General features: G+C 38.5%; 1 protein-coding gene across 8 annotated transcripts in view; it reads left to right on the forward strand.

The window, feature by feature from the left end:
- CADPS2 (calcium dependent secretion activator 2) overlaps positions 1-15450 on the forward strand; it is a 546904-nt gene that overhangs the window by 452009 nt on the left and 79445 nt on the right. For all 8 annotated transcript variants that reach the window (XM_056118152.1, XM_056118156.1, XM_056118154.1 and 5 more), the window contains 2 exons: positions 1158-1261; positions 13083-13239. In XM_056118152.1, the coding sequence (XP_055974127.1) occupies positions 1158-1261; positions 13083-13239 (261 nt within the window). The remainder of the gene's footprint in view (positions 1-1157; positions 1262-13082; positions 13240-15450) is intronic.

A 15450-nucleotide genomic window follows, 5' to 3' on the forward strand; every position in this document is an offset into this window, starting at 1 on the left:
AAAGATAAGCAGTGTATTTCCTGGCTGCAAGGAAATCTTACCGAATTCATACCAAGATGGTGGATGGACTGGTGGGGGGGGGGGGCGGTATAAGCTTTCAGAAGATGTTGAATGGACAGACTCCAACCTAAACAACATTTCACTGCATCATTGATGTCTCTTGGGAACAAATTAAAAGCAAAGGGAAGCAGCTCCTCCAAACTAAGGACTGAAGTTAGGAAGGAAAATATATTGAATGGTGATTCCTTAGACATGACAAAAAATAGTTTTCCTAAAAATTAAAACTTTAAAAAATTAAAAATTAAAAAATCTCTCCCTAGCAGCCTCATGAATCTGAGAATGTTTACCCTGAAGTTCGTATTAAAAACCATATGTTCAATTTTGACACAGCCTCCTTGCACATTAAAACTAAGAGGGCACCTCCAGTTTCTGCAAGATTCTGTCTCTCTGAAATTTACTACTTTGCATTCTTGGTTGCTGAATTGCAGCTAGTTATATAACCTACCTTTCTTTCCATACCAGCTTGCCTTTATTCTGAAAAGATCTTCAGCTCTAGAGTAACTTCCCACATCTTCCCAGTTTGGGGTTGGGAGGTAGAGTGAGTGTGGATCAGGGAAGTGAGGAGGAAATCACTGCAGACTCTCAGAGTTGTTTTAGTTGATTTTGTACTTCCTGAATTTAAAACCCACATGAACTACAGACATTTCCAACTGAGAATGTAAATAGCAACCCCAAACAGCATGTTTTTTGCTAATGCCAGGGATGACTCATCTGGCGAGAATGGTATTATATTGAAAATACAATACAGAGAGAAGTAAAGGACTGTGGTATCTGCTCTCATTGTGTTTCTGACCTTGAGGAGAACTATATCTTGTTTGTTGCAGAAGTTGAGCATCTAATGTGCTGATGCACCTGTTAGCTTTTATATGTAAAATGGCAAAGCACTTGCAGCTTCCTGTGATTGCTTTGTAGGCAAAATAGCTCTGTCTGTCTGGTGAACTGTTTTGTTAAAGGATGTATCATTATTTCTTGCCTCTCCTACTTCTCAGAAATCTGCTTTCTCATTTTAATTCAACACCACAATTCCACTATTATGCATGAAAGCATATGACTTTTGAATTTTCAAGGTAACATTATTGCTATTTTTTTCAATATAGAGACCATGAACCAGGCATCACCTTCTAGAAAACTGGAAGAGGTTCTTCATCTAGCAGAGCTCTGTATAGAAGTCTTACAGCAGAATGAAGAGCATCATGCAGAGGTGACTTGTTTTCATGGATATAGAGCTATATATAAGGCTTTGGCACAATCGGAGCAACACTAAGAAAGTGACCACCCACAGACTTGGATACATATCTTCCCCCTCACCTGGAGAAAACTGAAAACAGATGTGCATTTCCTGGAAGTGTAACCCCTTACATGTGTGCATAACTAAAACCCATTCCTAACAGTAATCATGCTTGAGTCACATGAGCAAGCATAGTGGGTGCGCCGAAGATGTGCATCTAATCAGAAGCAAAGTGAAACATGAACCTATCTTGGGGCTAGAGAGATAGCACAATGGGTAGGGCATTTGCCTTGCACATTGCCGACCCGGGTTCAATTCCCAACATCCCATATGGTCCCCTGAGCACTGCCAGGAGTAACTCCTGAGTGCAGAGCCAGGAGTAACCCCTGTGCATCGCCAGGTGTGACCCAAAAAGAAAAAAAAAGAAAACAGAGAAACATGAACCCATCTTATGAGGCCAGATTACTTGACTTTCCCCCATGCCATCATTACTTTCTTTTAGAAATGCCAGTTATCTGTTTTCAGAAGGGGAAAAGCAGCAATAAACTCTTAAGATTATAAAATCATTTTGAGTCATTCATAACTAGGCAGTTGATCACCCAGCCTTTCAAACTTTGAATGTTCACTAAATGTCCATTGTTTATAGTATGCTCCAGGTCTTTAAAAGCCTCATTAAAACAGTTTCAAACCCAACCATAAATAATTTTGTGAATCATAGTGCTTTAACAGAATAAAATTTAGAAATTTTAAAATTTAATTTTAAAATTAAAGAAATTTCTGACTTTAAAAATACATAAAAGCCTCATTATGTATTAACATTCGCTGAAGATACAGAGGAGGATATTTCAACATACATAGTGCTTATTCTGAGAATTAAAAAGTGTCTCTACTTTAAGAAATTATGAGTATGTTTTAAAACTTAAAGAGTTTTCTGACTTTAAACTGTGTAGTAAAGGGGTGTAGGAATAAATAAATGTCAAATTTTCAGTGCCCTAACAGGTTTTTGAATTTGGGGAAGTGAAAGAAATGAGCCAGGATAAGAGTTCCAGGCACATAAGCACTTATAGAATATTTATCTCTAATAAAACATAGGTTTTAAAAATAGAAAAAACCTACAGGAAGTACATTGTAAGCAAATTTTTGGAAAAGAGTATTCATGAATCTATACCATCAGTAACAAAGATTTATTGTATCTGGTTATAAATATGATCATTCAAAACATCTGCTTTTACCTCACACTGTGGAATCTAGTTTTTACCTTGCATCTGTCATGTGTGAACTTGTTATGGATATTTTATTTTAAACTGAAGAAACAGCTGCTTCAATAATTTGAAATGAATTCCCTTGAGAATTTTTTCTATGCTACTACTTCTGCTATGTTACAATGAAAATGATATGATAAAATTTATGTATCTTTAGTCTTTGTCTTTTGTTAAAAAGGTATTATCATCAGATTATGAGACCTTTTTAAATTAAAAAAATATCTGACTGGTTATTCAGTTGCAGTATATGTTCACCTGAGACACATCTTGTATTCCCATATATTTCATAAAAGGAACATTTAATTATCTTATACTAAAAAAGAATAAGTTCCTGTCTTTCAAGTATAATTAATGTTACTCTATGAAATCACTAAATACTTGATAGAAATATAAGCTCAATTTGATTGTATCATTTATTTTTTAATCCACCAAATTTGCTTGCAATAATTAAGCAGATATAGTTTTAGTTCATACCTATCACTCTCCTGTGGCAGAAATATAATACTATTATCATGGTTTTTTTTTGAAAATGCTTTTAACACTGTGGCATTTTTTCATCCCACAATGCTTCCAAATTCTTGGAATCCCTCAGGGAAGAGAGGTGAGTACAATTGATGAAATAGCTCTTCATGAAGCTTAGAATCCATTTTCATTATAATTTATTTTATAGCAACTTATTTCCTCTTCTTGGAATTCAGGCAATTTTTGAAAGGTCTTTATTTGAGTGTTTGTGTCTTACTAACAATTGCATACATAATCACTCCTGGCCACCTACAGGAAAGGCCAGGCAGATGGTTTTGATATTTGGGCTTTGGTTGTCTTTTGTTGTTGTTGTTTGCCTCCCCCTCAAGTTCCAACTTTCTCTCTGAACAATGTTGGGAACATATTGGTCAGATTCCAGAGTGTTTCCCAGAATGATTGGGTGGGCTGCACTCTACCCTGATCTTTATTTTGCTGGATGTTCGAGCGAGAGTTTCTTCACTCCTTGAAGGAGCGCCTTGCCGCTAGCTGAAGGTTAATGAATCTGCCTCCCGGGACCTTCAAGTGGTTCCTGTGGCAGCAACTTTTCTTTTCATTCTGCTTCTCTCCACTGTGGCAACTTCCTTTTACAGGGCTAAGAGGTTGTTCCTGTCTTCCAGCAATTTCTCGGTAAAGCAGGTTTTATGTCCTCCAGCTTTTTTGCCAGGAACTTACTCCGAAGACTGTCCTTCCCTCTCTCTCTGGGCTCTTGACCTCTCCTCTCAGGCTTTCCTTCTGAATTTCTATTTCCTCTTGAGAAAGAAAACTTCCGCTCCTTACCAGAAAACCTTTAAGGCTGGCTTCACGTTCTGGGGATTAGACTCTGTCTCCATAAAACTTAGCAAAGTGCTCGACAGTGATCAATCTCAGGGCCTATTTGATCCTTCACTTGACAAAATGGGGAGGTTGGAAATGAGGATGGGGAAGCCCTGGGCTGCCCCTCACCCACCCTGTTTACTAGCACTATTTTACTGATGCCAAAACTGAGACCCAGGAAGCCGGAGCATCTTTCCTGAGGTCCGTAGCTGCTTAGGAATAGGGTAAAGCCTCAAATCAGATGGCAGATGCAAGCATTTGCCAGGGACAACCCCCTCCCCATTGTTTTCCCTGTTTTGAGTGTTGGAAATTAATGTCCTACCATGATTCCCTGGCTGCTGATCACTGTAGTGGGAATGTCAGTGAAAAGGGAACCTTGATGGTGCCAGAATGGAGCTGTCTTTTCCCTTGTGGCATTTTCTTCCTTTCCTTGTGGTCTGGCCAAGCAAATGAAATGCTGAGTCTCCCTACAAGGAAACAGCACCAAAGAGGTTTTTTTTTGGGGGGAGGGGGGGTGCTAAGTATTATATATAGCAGAACCTTAAGGACCTTAAAATATTCTAAATCTAATATTGTTCAACTCTCATTGACACTCAGTGGGTAACAAGGATGTTTGGCATTAATTTGGAAATTGCAGGCATCTCTGCAATTTCTCCTCGCTCTCCAGCATCCTGTGTCCCAGGCTGCATGAAAGGGAGAGGCGCTCAGTGTAGATGCACATATCAGTACATATGTTCATTCACAAGAACATCAGTATCTGGACCTGATTCCGCTTCTGATGGATTCTTTTTTTTTTAATGTTTTAATTGAATCACAGTGAGATACACAGTTAGAAGATTGTTCATGATTAGGTTTCAGTTATACAATATTTCAACACTAGTCCCTTTACCAATGTACATTTCCCACACCAATGTCCCCAGTTTCTCTCCAGCCTTCCCCTTGCCTTGGTGGCAGACACCCCTCTCCCTCTCTCTCTTTCCCTCTCGCTCTCTCTCTCTCCCCCCCTCCCTCCACTTTTAGACATTATGGTTTGCAATACAAGATATTGAAAGGTTATCATGTATATCCCTTTACCTACTTTCAACACTCAGTTTTTGTCCAGAGTGATCATTTCAAACTATTATTGTCATAGTGGTCCCTTTTCCTTCCTTTGCCCCAACACACATACTTGTGGCAAGATTCCAATCATTGACCAGTCTTCCTGCTCCCTGATTTAATCTGGCCTTGGATACTAGTCTCATACTATTTTTTTTAATATCTAGTAGATTCTAACACAAAAAGAATGCTATTTCATTTTCCACATGTCTTCTCCATCTTTTACTAGTATGCATAACCAAGGAAGCTCTTTAGTTGTGGTCATATAAAAAATTGCTTATAACAACATCTCTCTACTATCTACTACTGACTAAATTTAATTTCAAAGCAGAATTCATTTAATCAAGTAGTAATTGTATCTGGATAACCAGTGAGATAAAACAGAAACTTTATAAAGGTAGGATTAGGTCTAGGGTTAGATGAATAGGATGAGGCCGGTGTGGGGGGGGGGGGGGGGGAAGGGGGGCATGGTAGAGGGAAGATGAGCTTCTGCCACAATGAATGTTTCTCATTTCAGACCTGCAAGTAACTGTAAGATGTCTGTTATAATTCTATATGCATCAGTGACTCTTAACTGAAACTATCCTAATAAAAATGTTTGCTCATCTTTTAATAATTTTTCTGCTTTGGGGTCACACCCAGTGATGCTCAGGAACTACTCCCAATTCAGTGCCCAGGGCTTACTCCTGGAAATCAAACTAGAACTTTACACTTGCAAGGCCAGCGTTCCTCCACAGCCACATAGCCAGCCCATTTACCAATTTTTTATTTATTTATTTTTTTATGTAGGAGTACTGCTATTTATTCAGCCACTGATTAGCTGATTGATTTGGGCATGAACTCCACTACCAATTTTTTTAATCTGTAATTTGAGAGTGGTGATTTACCCTCAGTGTTTTGAGGTATTTTCAGATTATCATCTCATTTCAGTTATTTCATCACTGATGTACAAACCTGGTTATGTAGAGGTTTTGATGAGTTTAGTGGCTGAAAGTTCTAGTCCATTCTACTGTTTCTCTCACAATAACTTAAATGTTCTAGAATCAGTCCCCTCTGAAACATAGTGTTTTGTGTGTTTTGTGTGTGTGTGTGTGTGTGAATGTTGGCGGTAGGGGAACTAGCCTAGATTGTAGATCCTGCCCAGAGCCTGAAGGATCATCTGCAAAATACGGCATTGCAAGTCACATTCCAAAATAAAAATCCCTGCTTTTATACAGGCAGAATCCTCTTTTTTTGTATTGATTTGTATATTGTATAATATGTATATTATATATCTTATAATAATAATTAATATTAAATGCATGGGTTGGAGTAATAGCACAGCGGTAGGGTGTTTGCCTTGCATGCATTGCATGCAGCCAACATGGCTGTCTCGAGTTCGATTCCTCTGCCCCTCTCGGAGAGCCCGGCAAGCTACTGAGAGTATCTCGCCCGCACGGCAGAGCCTGGCAAGTTACCTGTGATGTACTCGATATGCCAAACACAGTAACAAGAAGTCTCATGATGGAGACGTTACTGGGCCCACTCGAGCAAATCGATGAACAACGGGAGGACTGTGACTGTGACTGTGATTAAATGCATATTATATACTTGAATACATAATAGAGATAAACAATTAAAAGCCTCTGACCTCAAAGAAATTAGAAGAGATATAAAGAAGACCATCATAGGTGATTTAACAAGATAAAACTCAGGGCGTTAACACTGGTTTGATGTACAAAACATAGATCAGTAGATAAACCTATCACATTACCAATGGTTTGGGTAATGTATCACAAATACCAAGTTAAGAAGATGTAGACCAGTGCATGTGTTGTCTGCAGAAGACCTGGGTTGGATCCCTAGCTCCACATGGATGGTCCCCCCCAAGCATTGTGGGAATGATTCCTGAATATTAAGATAGAAGTAGAACCTGAGTACTGTCAAATGTGTCCCCCTCAAAAATAATGTAAGAACATTTGGTTTCTATATTCCATCTGAGCTGAATTTATATCACTTCTCTCTTACCAACTACATATCTTTAGGCAAATTATTTAATATTTCCAAGTTTGCTAGCAATAGACAAAAGTTATACCAAAAAACATAATGTAAGACTAATGCCCAAGGACAGTAGAAATAAGGGCCAGGAGGATTGGTCAATGGGTAGAAGCCTGCCTCAAGTGTTAAGGGAGAAGACAGTTGGGATAGAGACAAAGAAAGTTGGAAATGATCACTCTGGAACCCGACCATGAACAGCTTTGTAACTGTGTATCTCATGGTGATTCAATTAATATATATATATATACATATATATATATATTACTGTATGATTTACTTAAGCAGGCGCTAGTAACATCTCTATTCCTCCCAGCTCTGAGATTTTAGCAACCTCTTCTTTGTCTTTTTCCAATGATTGGAGGCTCTTTCAGGGTCAGGGGAATGAGAACTGTTATCTTTACTGTTTTTGGCATATCAAATATGCCATGGGGAGCTTGCCAGACTCTTCCCGTGGGAAAAAAAAAATAGAATGATTATACTATCTTCCTAAAAGGTTGTTGGAAAGTTATGTGAGATGATGTACAAAATGACTTTAGAATAGTACTTATCATATATGTAAATTATTGGTTTTTAAATGAATATACTATTGATGTTGGACAGTATTATCTTATTTTCCAGACATAAGATTTGTATGAATTTCAGGTTGTTGCTAATTTTAACTAGTTTTATACTTTTTAACTCACTATTAATTTATATTTCATTATTTATTTCATACTTTTTCAGATTGTTATTTCAGCTCATTTATTTCACCTAGTTTCATACTTTTATACAGCAAGAAATTTTCATCACCATTGAAGTTTCAAAATAATATTTGCAAGGGCAGAGGAAGTCTTGCTAGTTAGCCAAGGAGAGAAGACCTGAAAACCCATTCCGGGAACTCTGTGTTCATGGTCATTCAAAAGTCACCACCAACTGCATCCTCTCAGCACTCTCTATCCAGTTTCAGTGTCAATTTTATCTTCCACTGATTTCACCTACACTTAGTCAGCAAGCATACCTTCAAACTATTGTCAAGCTGCTCCATTATTTGCACTGTAGAAGGTAGATTTATTGTTAAAACTTTGCTGGAAATAGTATGCTGGAAATAGAAGATCACAGTCAAGTTTTGTTTTGTATTTCCTCTTAATCAAATTAAACATTGCCTTCTGCCTCTGCCATCTCATTTACACTAATTAATGGCTTAGCATTGGAGCCAAGATAACTTTAACTCAGATAATCATGACTTGATTGGTGCTACAGATGGATGCATTTCTGAAAGGGGTTTTCACCTCCCTGGTGGAACTATGGCCTCAGCCATATCCCCTGAAGTTGTACTCTAGGGAGGAAATTATATGGTCTCTCTTATTACTAACATAGGCTGGCTTCCACCCACTGGGATGGTTAAAAAAAAAAAAAAAAGGAAAGGCAGGTGTAGATTGATCCTGTGTTGGCAAGGTAGTAGCCTGCTACCCTGACTTTTTATTTTCAAGGACAAGTGATTGCTTTTCGCATTTCTCTAGTCATCATAAGAATTTTATGGTAAATAAGAAAATGAATGATGTATGTACTTATATTCATCAGCAATGATATTATATGAATAAAAGGAGACACAATTGAGGAAAAAATTGAAGAAGGATACTTCTTCAAAGTGTAATGAAAATTTTGAGTTGATGATGAAATCTTGCGACTTGTAGCTACTTTAAAAAAATTTTTTTCTTTTATTTTCCCATTATCCACATGGTTCTCTCTTCCAAGTTAATTTTACAAAGAGCTTTGGGAGTTTTCTCAGAACCTTGGAACAATCCTAACCTAGCATAACTGTTATTTTCTTAATTTGAACCTTTTACAAAGGTATTGGTTGTGAACTGGAAGTGAGACTTTGAAAATATCTCTCTTTGCGGTATCACGTTTTTCCAGAGTTTCTATTCTGCTCTGCTCAGAGAACTCTCAAAATCTGTGTCTCCTGTGAGCACTAAGATAGGAGCTGTATAATTTATATATTAAGTTGTATATGCTGTTTCTTTTTTTACTTTTATTATATACCCATTTTAATAAATATAGTATTTAAGGATATTCTTAAAAAATCACTTTACATAGAAAAGACCATTTGCAACACCTTTTCACATTTATATAACAGTAAAGATGAAGTGAAAACATTGACCCAGGCATTAAAATGTCCTTAACCACGAAGTCAGTTATTTGTATTGCTCTCCTTTTTTTTTTTAAAGCCAATGTTTTCTTCTTTTTACCACCTGCCAGTTAGTAACATAGTAATGTTCTTTTTAAGAACATATTTTGCCAGCATTTCTTAGTCCACTTTTGTGTAGTTATCTGATTAAAACATTATAACTCATACTAGCATAGGTTCCATTGAAAATAAGGGGGAGGCGACCTGAAAGAAAATCAATACAAACAGGTTAGAGTCCTTAAATGTATGAACAAAGTTTCAAACACACTCCTAGAGAAATGCAAATTAAAACATATCTAAGAAGAGTATTGTTGGAGAATTCCACATTATTTTTTGTGTGAGCGTGATAAGAGCACTTAACACAAGATGTAATCACTAAGCAAAATTTTGAGTATTTAATTCATTATTGTTAACTGCGGTTACTATGCTGGATCTCTAGGGCTTGTTCATCTTGTATAATCAAGACTCTCTACACTTTCACTATTATGTCCCTATTCTACAAATCCCCAGCCTTTCTGTCCTCTATAAGCCACTGTTCTATTTCCTGCTTCTATGACAGTGACTCTTTTAGACTCCTCATGTAAGTGGGATCATGTGTCTTTCTGTATCTCACTTATTTCGCTCAGCCAGATTTCCTGCAGATTAAAACAAGTTGCTACAGTTGGCATGTTTCCTTGAGTAAGACAAAGAAGTACTCCTGTATATAAATACCATGTTTTCTTTATTGGTAGACCAGTGCATACTTTTTATACTTTCATGTTTTAGCTTTTGTGAATAATGCAGCTGGGATTATGGCAACGCACTATCTCTCTGAGATTCCAGTTGCAGTTCCTATATCTCTATACCCAGAAGTGGTATTGATGGATCATATACTACTACTATTTTTGTTTTGTTTTGTTTTGTTTTGTTTTGTTAGTGAAACACCATGAGGTACAGTTGTAGACTTACAAGTTGTTGTGCTTGGGTTTCAGTTATACAGTGATCGAGTACCCATCCCACCACCAATGCCCATTCTCCACCCCCACCAATCCCAGTATCCCTCCCACCCACCCCCATTCTCCATCCCACCCTGCCTCTGTGGCAGGGCACTCCCTTTTGTTCCCTTTTGGGTGCTGTGGTCTGCAGAAGAGACATTGGGTGGCAATCATGTTCGGTCTATAGACTACTTTCCTCATGCATCTCCCATCCTGGGCAGATCTTCCCAGCACCCTTTATTTGGTGCTCCCTTCTCTATCTGAGCTGCCTGTACCCCTAGAGTGTGCGTCTGGCCTCTAAGCCATGGAGTGAACAACGTGGTATTTATCACAGCTGTTCTTGGGTGTTAGTCTCTTATTTTGTTACTTTATGTTATCCAGATGAATGCAGTCTTTCTATGTCTGTCCCTCTCTTTCTGACTCATATTTTTAATTGTTGGAGGAACTGTGTACTTTTTCTTCCATGGTGTCTGCACCAATTTACACCACCATGGTGTGCAAGCACTCTCTTTGGTGTGTATATTTAACAGAGCATGTGTCGTGCTTATTGTTATTACTTTTCATAGTTTGAGTCACATATTTACTATACTATTGATTTTCATGATTTTAGTGTACATAGTTGCTCCACCTCTAAATTTTGTTTTCTTCTATTTGGAGGGCACACCCATAAGTGTTCAAGGATTACTCCTTGTTCTGTGCTCAAGAGTAACCCAGGCAGTACTCAGGGGGCCATATTTTATTCCAGATTTCTAACCAGGGTCTCAGCCAAAGTAGCCACCGGCAAGAACAATGCCTTACCATCTAGATTGTTTCTACGGAGAATGTCTCTCTTTTCATAACTCTCCGAACAGATATGAGGTGATAATCCACTGTGGCCTTCATTTACTTTTGAAAATCAAGTGATGACCCTTAATGGGGAGCACCCTTTCATATCTTCCATGGGCTATTTGTAAGTCTTCGGAGAAATTTTTATTCAGATTCCTTGCCCATCTTTTTGGCAGGTTATTTTGTTCCTGAGTTGTAACTCTTTATCATACTTTTGCAAATATTTTCTCCCATTACATAATTTGTCTTTTCACTTTATTGATGTTTTCCTTTGTTATACAGAAATTGGTCTGATGTTTGTAGTTCTGTTGTATGTTTTTGCTTCTATTGTTTGTATCTTTGGTATTTTATTCAATAAAATATTGCTAAGGTCCAATATCAAGATTTTTTTACCTGTTTTATTCTATATGAGACTGACGCGCTGCCTACTGCGCTAAGAAGGGCTGGAGCGATAGCACAGTGGTAGGGCGTTTGCCTTGCACGCAGCCAACATGGCCGACCCGAGTTCGATTCCTCCGCCCCACTCGGAGAGCCCGGCAAGCTACCGAGAGTATCTCGCCCGCACAGCAGAGCCTGGCAAGCTCCCCGTGGCGTATTCGATATGCCAGACACAGTAACAACAAAGTCTCCAATGGAGACGTTACTGGGCCCGCTCGAGCAAATCGATGATCAACGGGAGGGCCTTTACTTACTTTACTTATTCTATATGAGTTTGGTGTAAAATAATGCTTGAATTTAATTCTGTTGCATTTGCCTATCCAGTTTCCCCAGCACTATTGAAAAGATTATTTCTTCATTGGAGATTATTGTCAGCATTTTTAGAAATTTATTGACCATTTATATGTGGGCTCTATCTGAATTCTATTTAGTTCCATTAGTTTATCAGCCTGCTTGGAGGAGGGGGTTGTTTTTGTTTGGGGTGCCACACCTGATGGTGCTCAAGACTTCTTTGTGGCTCTGTGCTCAGGGTTCACTCCTGGGATTCCTTGTTCAAGGCAGGTGACCTCCTCCCTGTACTATAGCTCCAGTCCCTGTCAGTCTGTTTTTATGCCAGTACTGTATTGTTTTAACCTACAATAACTTAGTAATGCAATTTTAAATGAAGGAATGTAATTACTTCTCATATTTGTATTTGATGTCGTGTTATCTGTAAACTGAATCATCCTGAATAGTTATTTGGACATTTTAGCAATATATAATTCTTAAAAGCATACAACCTATTGACCTGAATCAAGGAAAGAAAACTTTAACAAACCCAAAACAACAAGGAATTTGAATCAGGGACTGGAGCAATAGTACAGTGGGTAGGGTGTTTGCCTTGCATGGGACCAACCCAGGTTCTATTCCCAGCATCCCAAATGGTTCCCTGAGCATCGCCAGGAGTAATTCCTGAGTGCAAAGTCAGGAATAACCCCTGAGCATCACCGGGTGTGACCCAAAAAGCCAAAAAAAAAAACTCAAACAATCCTGTTTTGATTTGTTTTCTGTTAGTCTTTGGACCACAGCCAAATATAACCAGATCATTTCTAGCAGTACTCGAAGGACCGTGTGTGGGTCCAGGATTTTAACCAGGGTTACTCTGTACAAGGAAAGTACCTTAATCCCTGTATAATATCTCCAGACACAGGAACAATTATATATTTGAAAAAATATATAAAGCAAACATGAGAATCCTTTTATCTGTTCATAAACATAATTTCTGTTTTCATGTATTCTCAAAGTTCCTTTTATCTTTGATTAGAAATATCTTAAAACGCTGATACCGCTCTCGACATCATTCTACTGCAGTTTCTCGGTTTTGTTTGTTTGTTTGTTTGTTTGCTTTTGGGGTCACACCCCAAAAACACATGCCCAGGGGTTACTCCTGGCTTTGCACTCAGGAATAACTCCTGGCAGTGCTGGGGGGGTGGGGGGGACCATATGGGATGCTGGGAATCGAACTCGGCTCAGTCATGTGCAAGGCAAAGGCCCTACCCACTGTGCTATTGCTCCAGCCCCTGCAGTTTCACTTTTAATATCACATGAATTACTGGTGGCACAGTATCCATGTGTGTCTCCAACAAGCAGTCTGCTTTCATTCTTTCTCCTTCTCTTGACAGGCATTTGCGTGGTGGCCCGATTTATTGGCAGAGCATGCGGAGAAGTTTTGGGCTTTATTCACTGTGGACATGGACACTGCACTAGAGGCTCAACCGCAAGACTCATGGGATAGTTTTCCTCTTTTCCAGCTACTCAATAATTTCCTCCGAAATGACAGTAAGCACTTACTTTCCTAAGCAAGGTGCAGGGGAGGGGAGAAGGTTGTGTGTTTGAGTAAGTGTTTAGAGGTCTCCACAGGAGTTGATGCATAAGATTAACATTTGCTTAGCCTCCCAGGTGTCTTGGGAGCCCAGCCACTCTCTCTGCTCCTCTGATCTCTAAAGATTCTCTTATTCCAAACCCTTCTACCCCCTGTTGAGGACTAATGAAGTGGTACCCTCTTCAGCTGTACTTGTGAAAATCCTCAAGGGTTCACATTTGCAGTGCTCATTACAATGCCTTATAATTTTGTCATCATTCTAAAAATTTTAGTAGGGGTTCTGAAATGCATTTTGGTAATATGGTTTGCCTCGGGGAGATTTCAGTTGTGCAAATCATAGTGAAAAATTGTTGCATGTGATGACTTGCTCTCAGTATTTAGAAAAAAAAAACAATGTAAAATTTCTTTTTGACAAGTCTTTTTTTCCCAAAGCAGTAATAACTTTGGGAGACAGGGCCTATCACTGAGACTTTACTCCTGGCACAGTGCTTAGGGGTTACTACCAGCAGTGCTCAGAAACCATGCAGTGCTAGGGATTGAACCCACCCCTCCATCATACAGAGCATGCACATTAACCCTTTGAGCTAAGTCTCCAACCCCCAAGCAATAATTTTTACAATTATTCTGGTACCAGGCCTTCTAACAACCAGCACAAAACTAGTTTTATTTTAAGAGTTGGAGAACGTATTTCTTTATTATTATTATTATTAAGATAATTTTTTCTGTTTTTTCAATTAAATCACCATGACCTACAGTTACAATACTTTCATGTTTGAGTTTCAGACATACAATGATCTATCACCTGGCCCTCCATCAGTGTACATTTTCTACCACCAATGTCCCCAGTATCCCTGACCCCTGCCTCTATGTCACACAATTGCCTTCTTACTCTCTCTCTTTACTTATGGGTATTATGGTTTGCAATACAGATTACAGATAATGAGAGGCCATAATGTTTGGTCCTTTATTTTCAGCACACATCTCCCATCTCAAGTGTTCCCTTCAGTGATCATGGATTTAGTAATCCCTACTCTATTCTACCTGCCTTCTCTCCTGACTCATAAGCAGGCTTCCAACGATGGAATATATCCTGGACTTTGTCTCCACTGTCCTTGGGTGTTAGTCTCATATTACGATATTTTATATTCCACAAATGAGTGCAGTCATTCTATGTCTGTCCCTCTCTTTCTGGCTCATTTCACTTAGCATGATACACTTCATGGACATTCACTTATAAGCAAATTTCATAATTTCATGTTTTCTAACAGCTGCATAGTATTCCATTGTGTAGATATACCAAAGTTTCTTTAACCAGTCATCTGTTATCAGACACTCAGTTGTTTCCCGATTCTGGCTTTGTGAAGAGTGCTGCAATGAGCATACATGTGCAGATGTCATTTCTACTGTGCTTTTATGCACCCTGAGAATATATTCCCAGAAGTAGTATTGCTGGATCAAATTGGAGCTCAATTTCTAGTTTTTTGAGAAACATCCATATTGTTTTCCAAAAAGGCTGCATTTCTAACAACAATGAAGGAGAGTTCCTTTCTCCCCACATCCACAAACACTGGTTGCTTTTGTTCTTTTGGATGTATGCCAGTCTCTGTGGTGTGAGATAGTATTTCATTGTTGTTTTGATCTGCATCTCCCTGATGATTGGTGATGAAGAGTATTTTTTCATGTGCCTTTTGGCCATTTGAATTTCTTCTTTGAGAAAGTTTCTGTTCATTTCATCACCCCATTTTCTTATAGAATTGGATTTTTTTTCTTGTAGAGATCAACTAAAGTCTTGTATATCCTTGATATTAACCCCTTATCAAAAAGGTATTGGGTGAATATCCTTTTTCATTCTGTAGGCTGTCTTTGTATCGTGGTCGCTGTTTCTTTTGATGTGCTGAAGCTTCTAAGTTTAAGATAGCTCCATTTGTTTATCTCTGCTTCCACTTGCTTGGTCCACTGGCATTTCATCTTTGAAGATATCTTTAGCTTCCATGTCGTGGAAGGTTCTGCTGACATTTTCTTCAATGTACCTTATAGATTCTGGTCTGATGTTGAGGTCTTTAATCCATTTTGATCTGATGTTTGTGCATAGTGTTAGGTAGAGGTCTGAGTCCATTTTTTTTTTTTGCACAGAACTGTGCTGCTTTGCCAGAACCATTTGTTCAAGA

Source organism: Sorex fumeus, unplaced genomic scaffold, assembly GCF_029834395.1.
Source record: "Sorex fumeus unplaced genomic scaffold, SorFum_2.1 ptg000037l, whole genome shotgun sequence".
NCBI lineage: Eukaryota > Metazoa > Chordata > Mammalia > Eulipotyphla > Soricidae > Sorex > Sorex fumeus.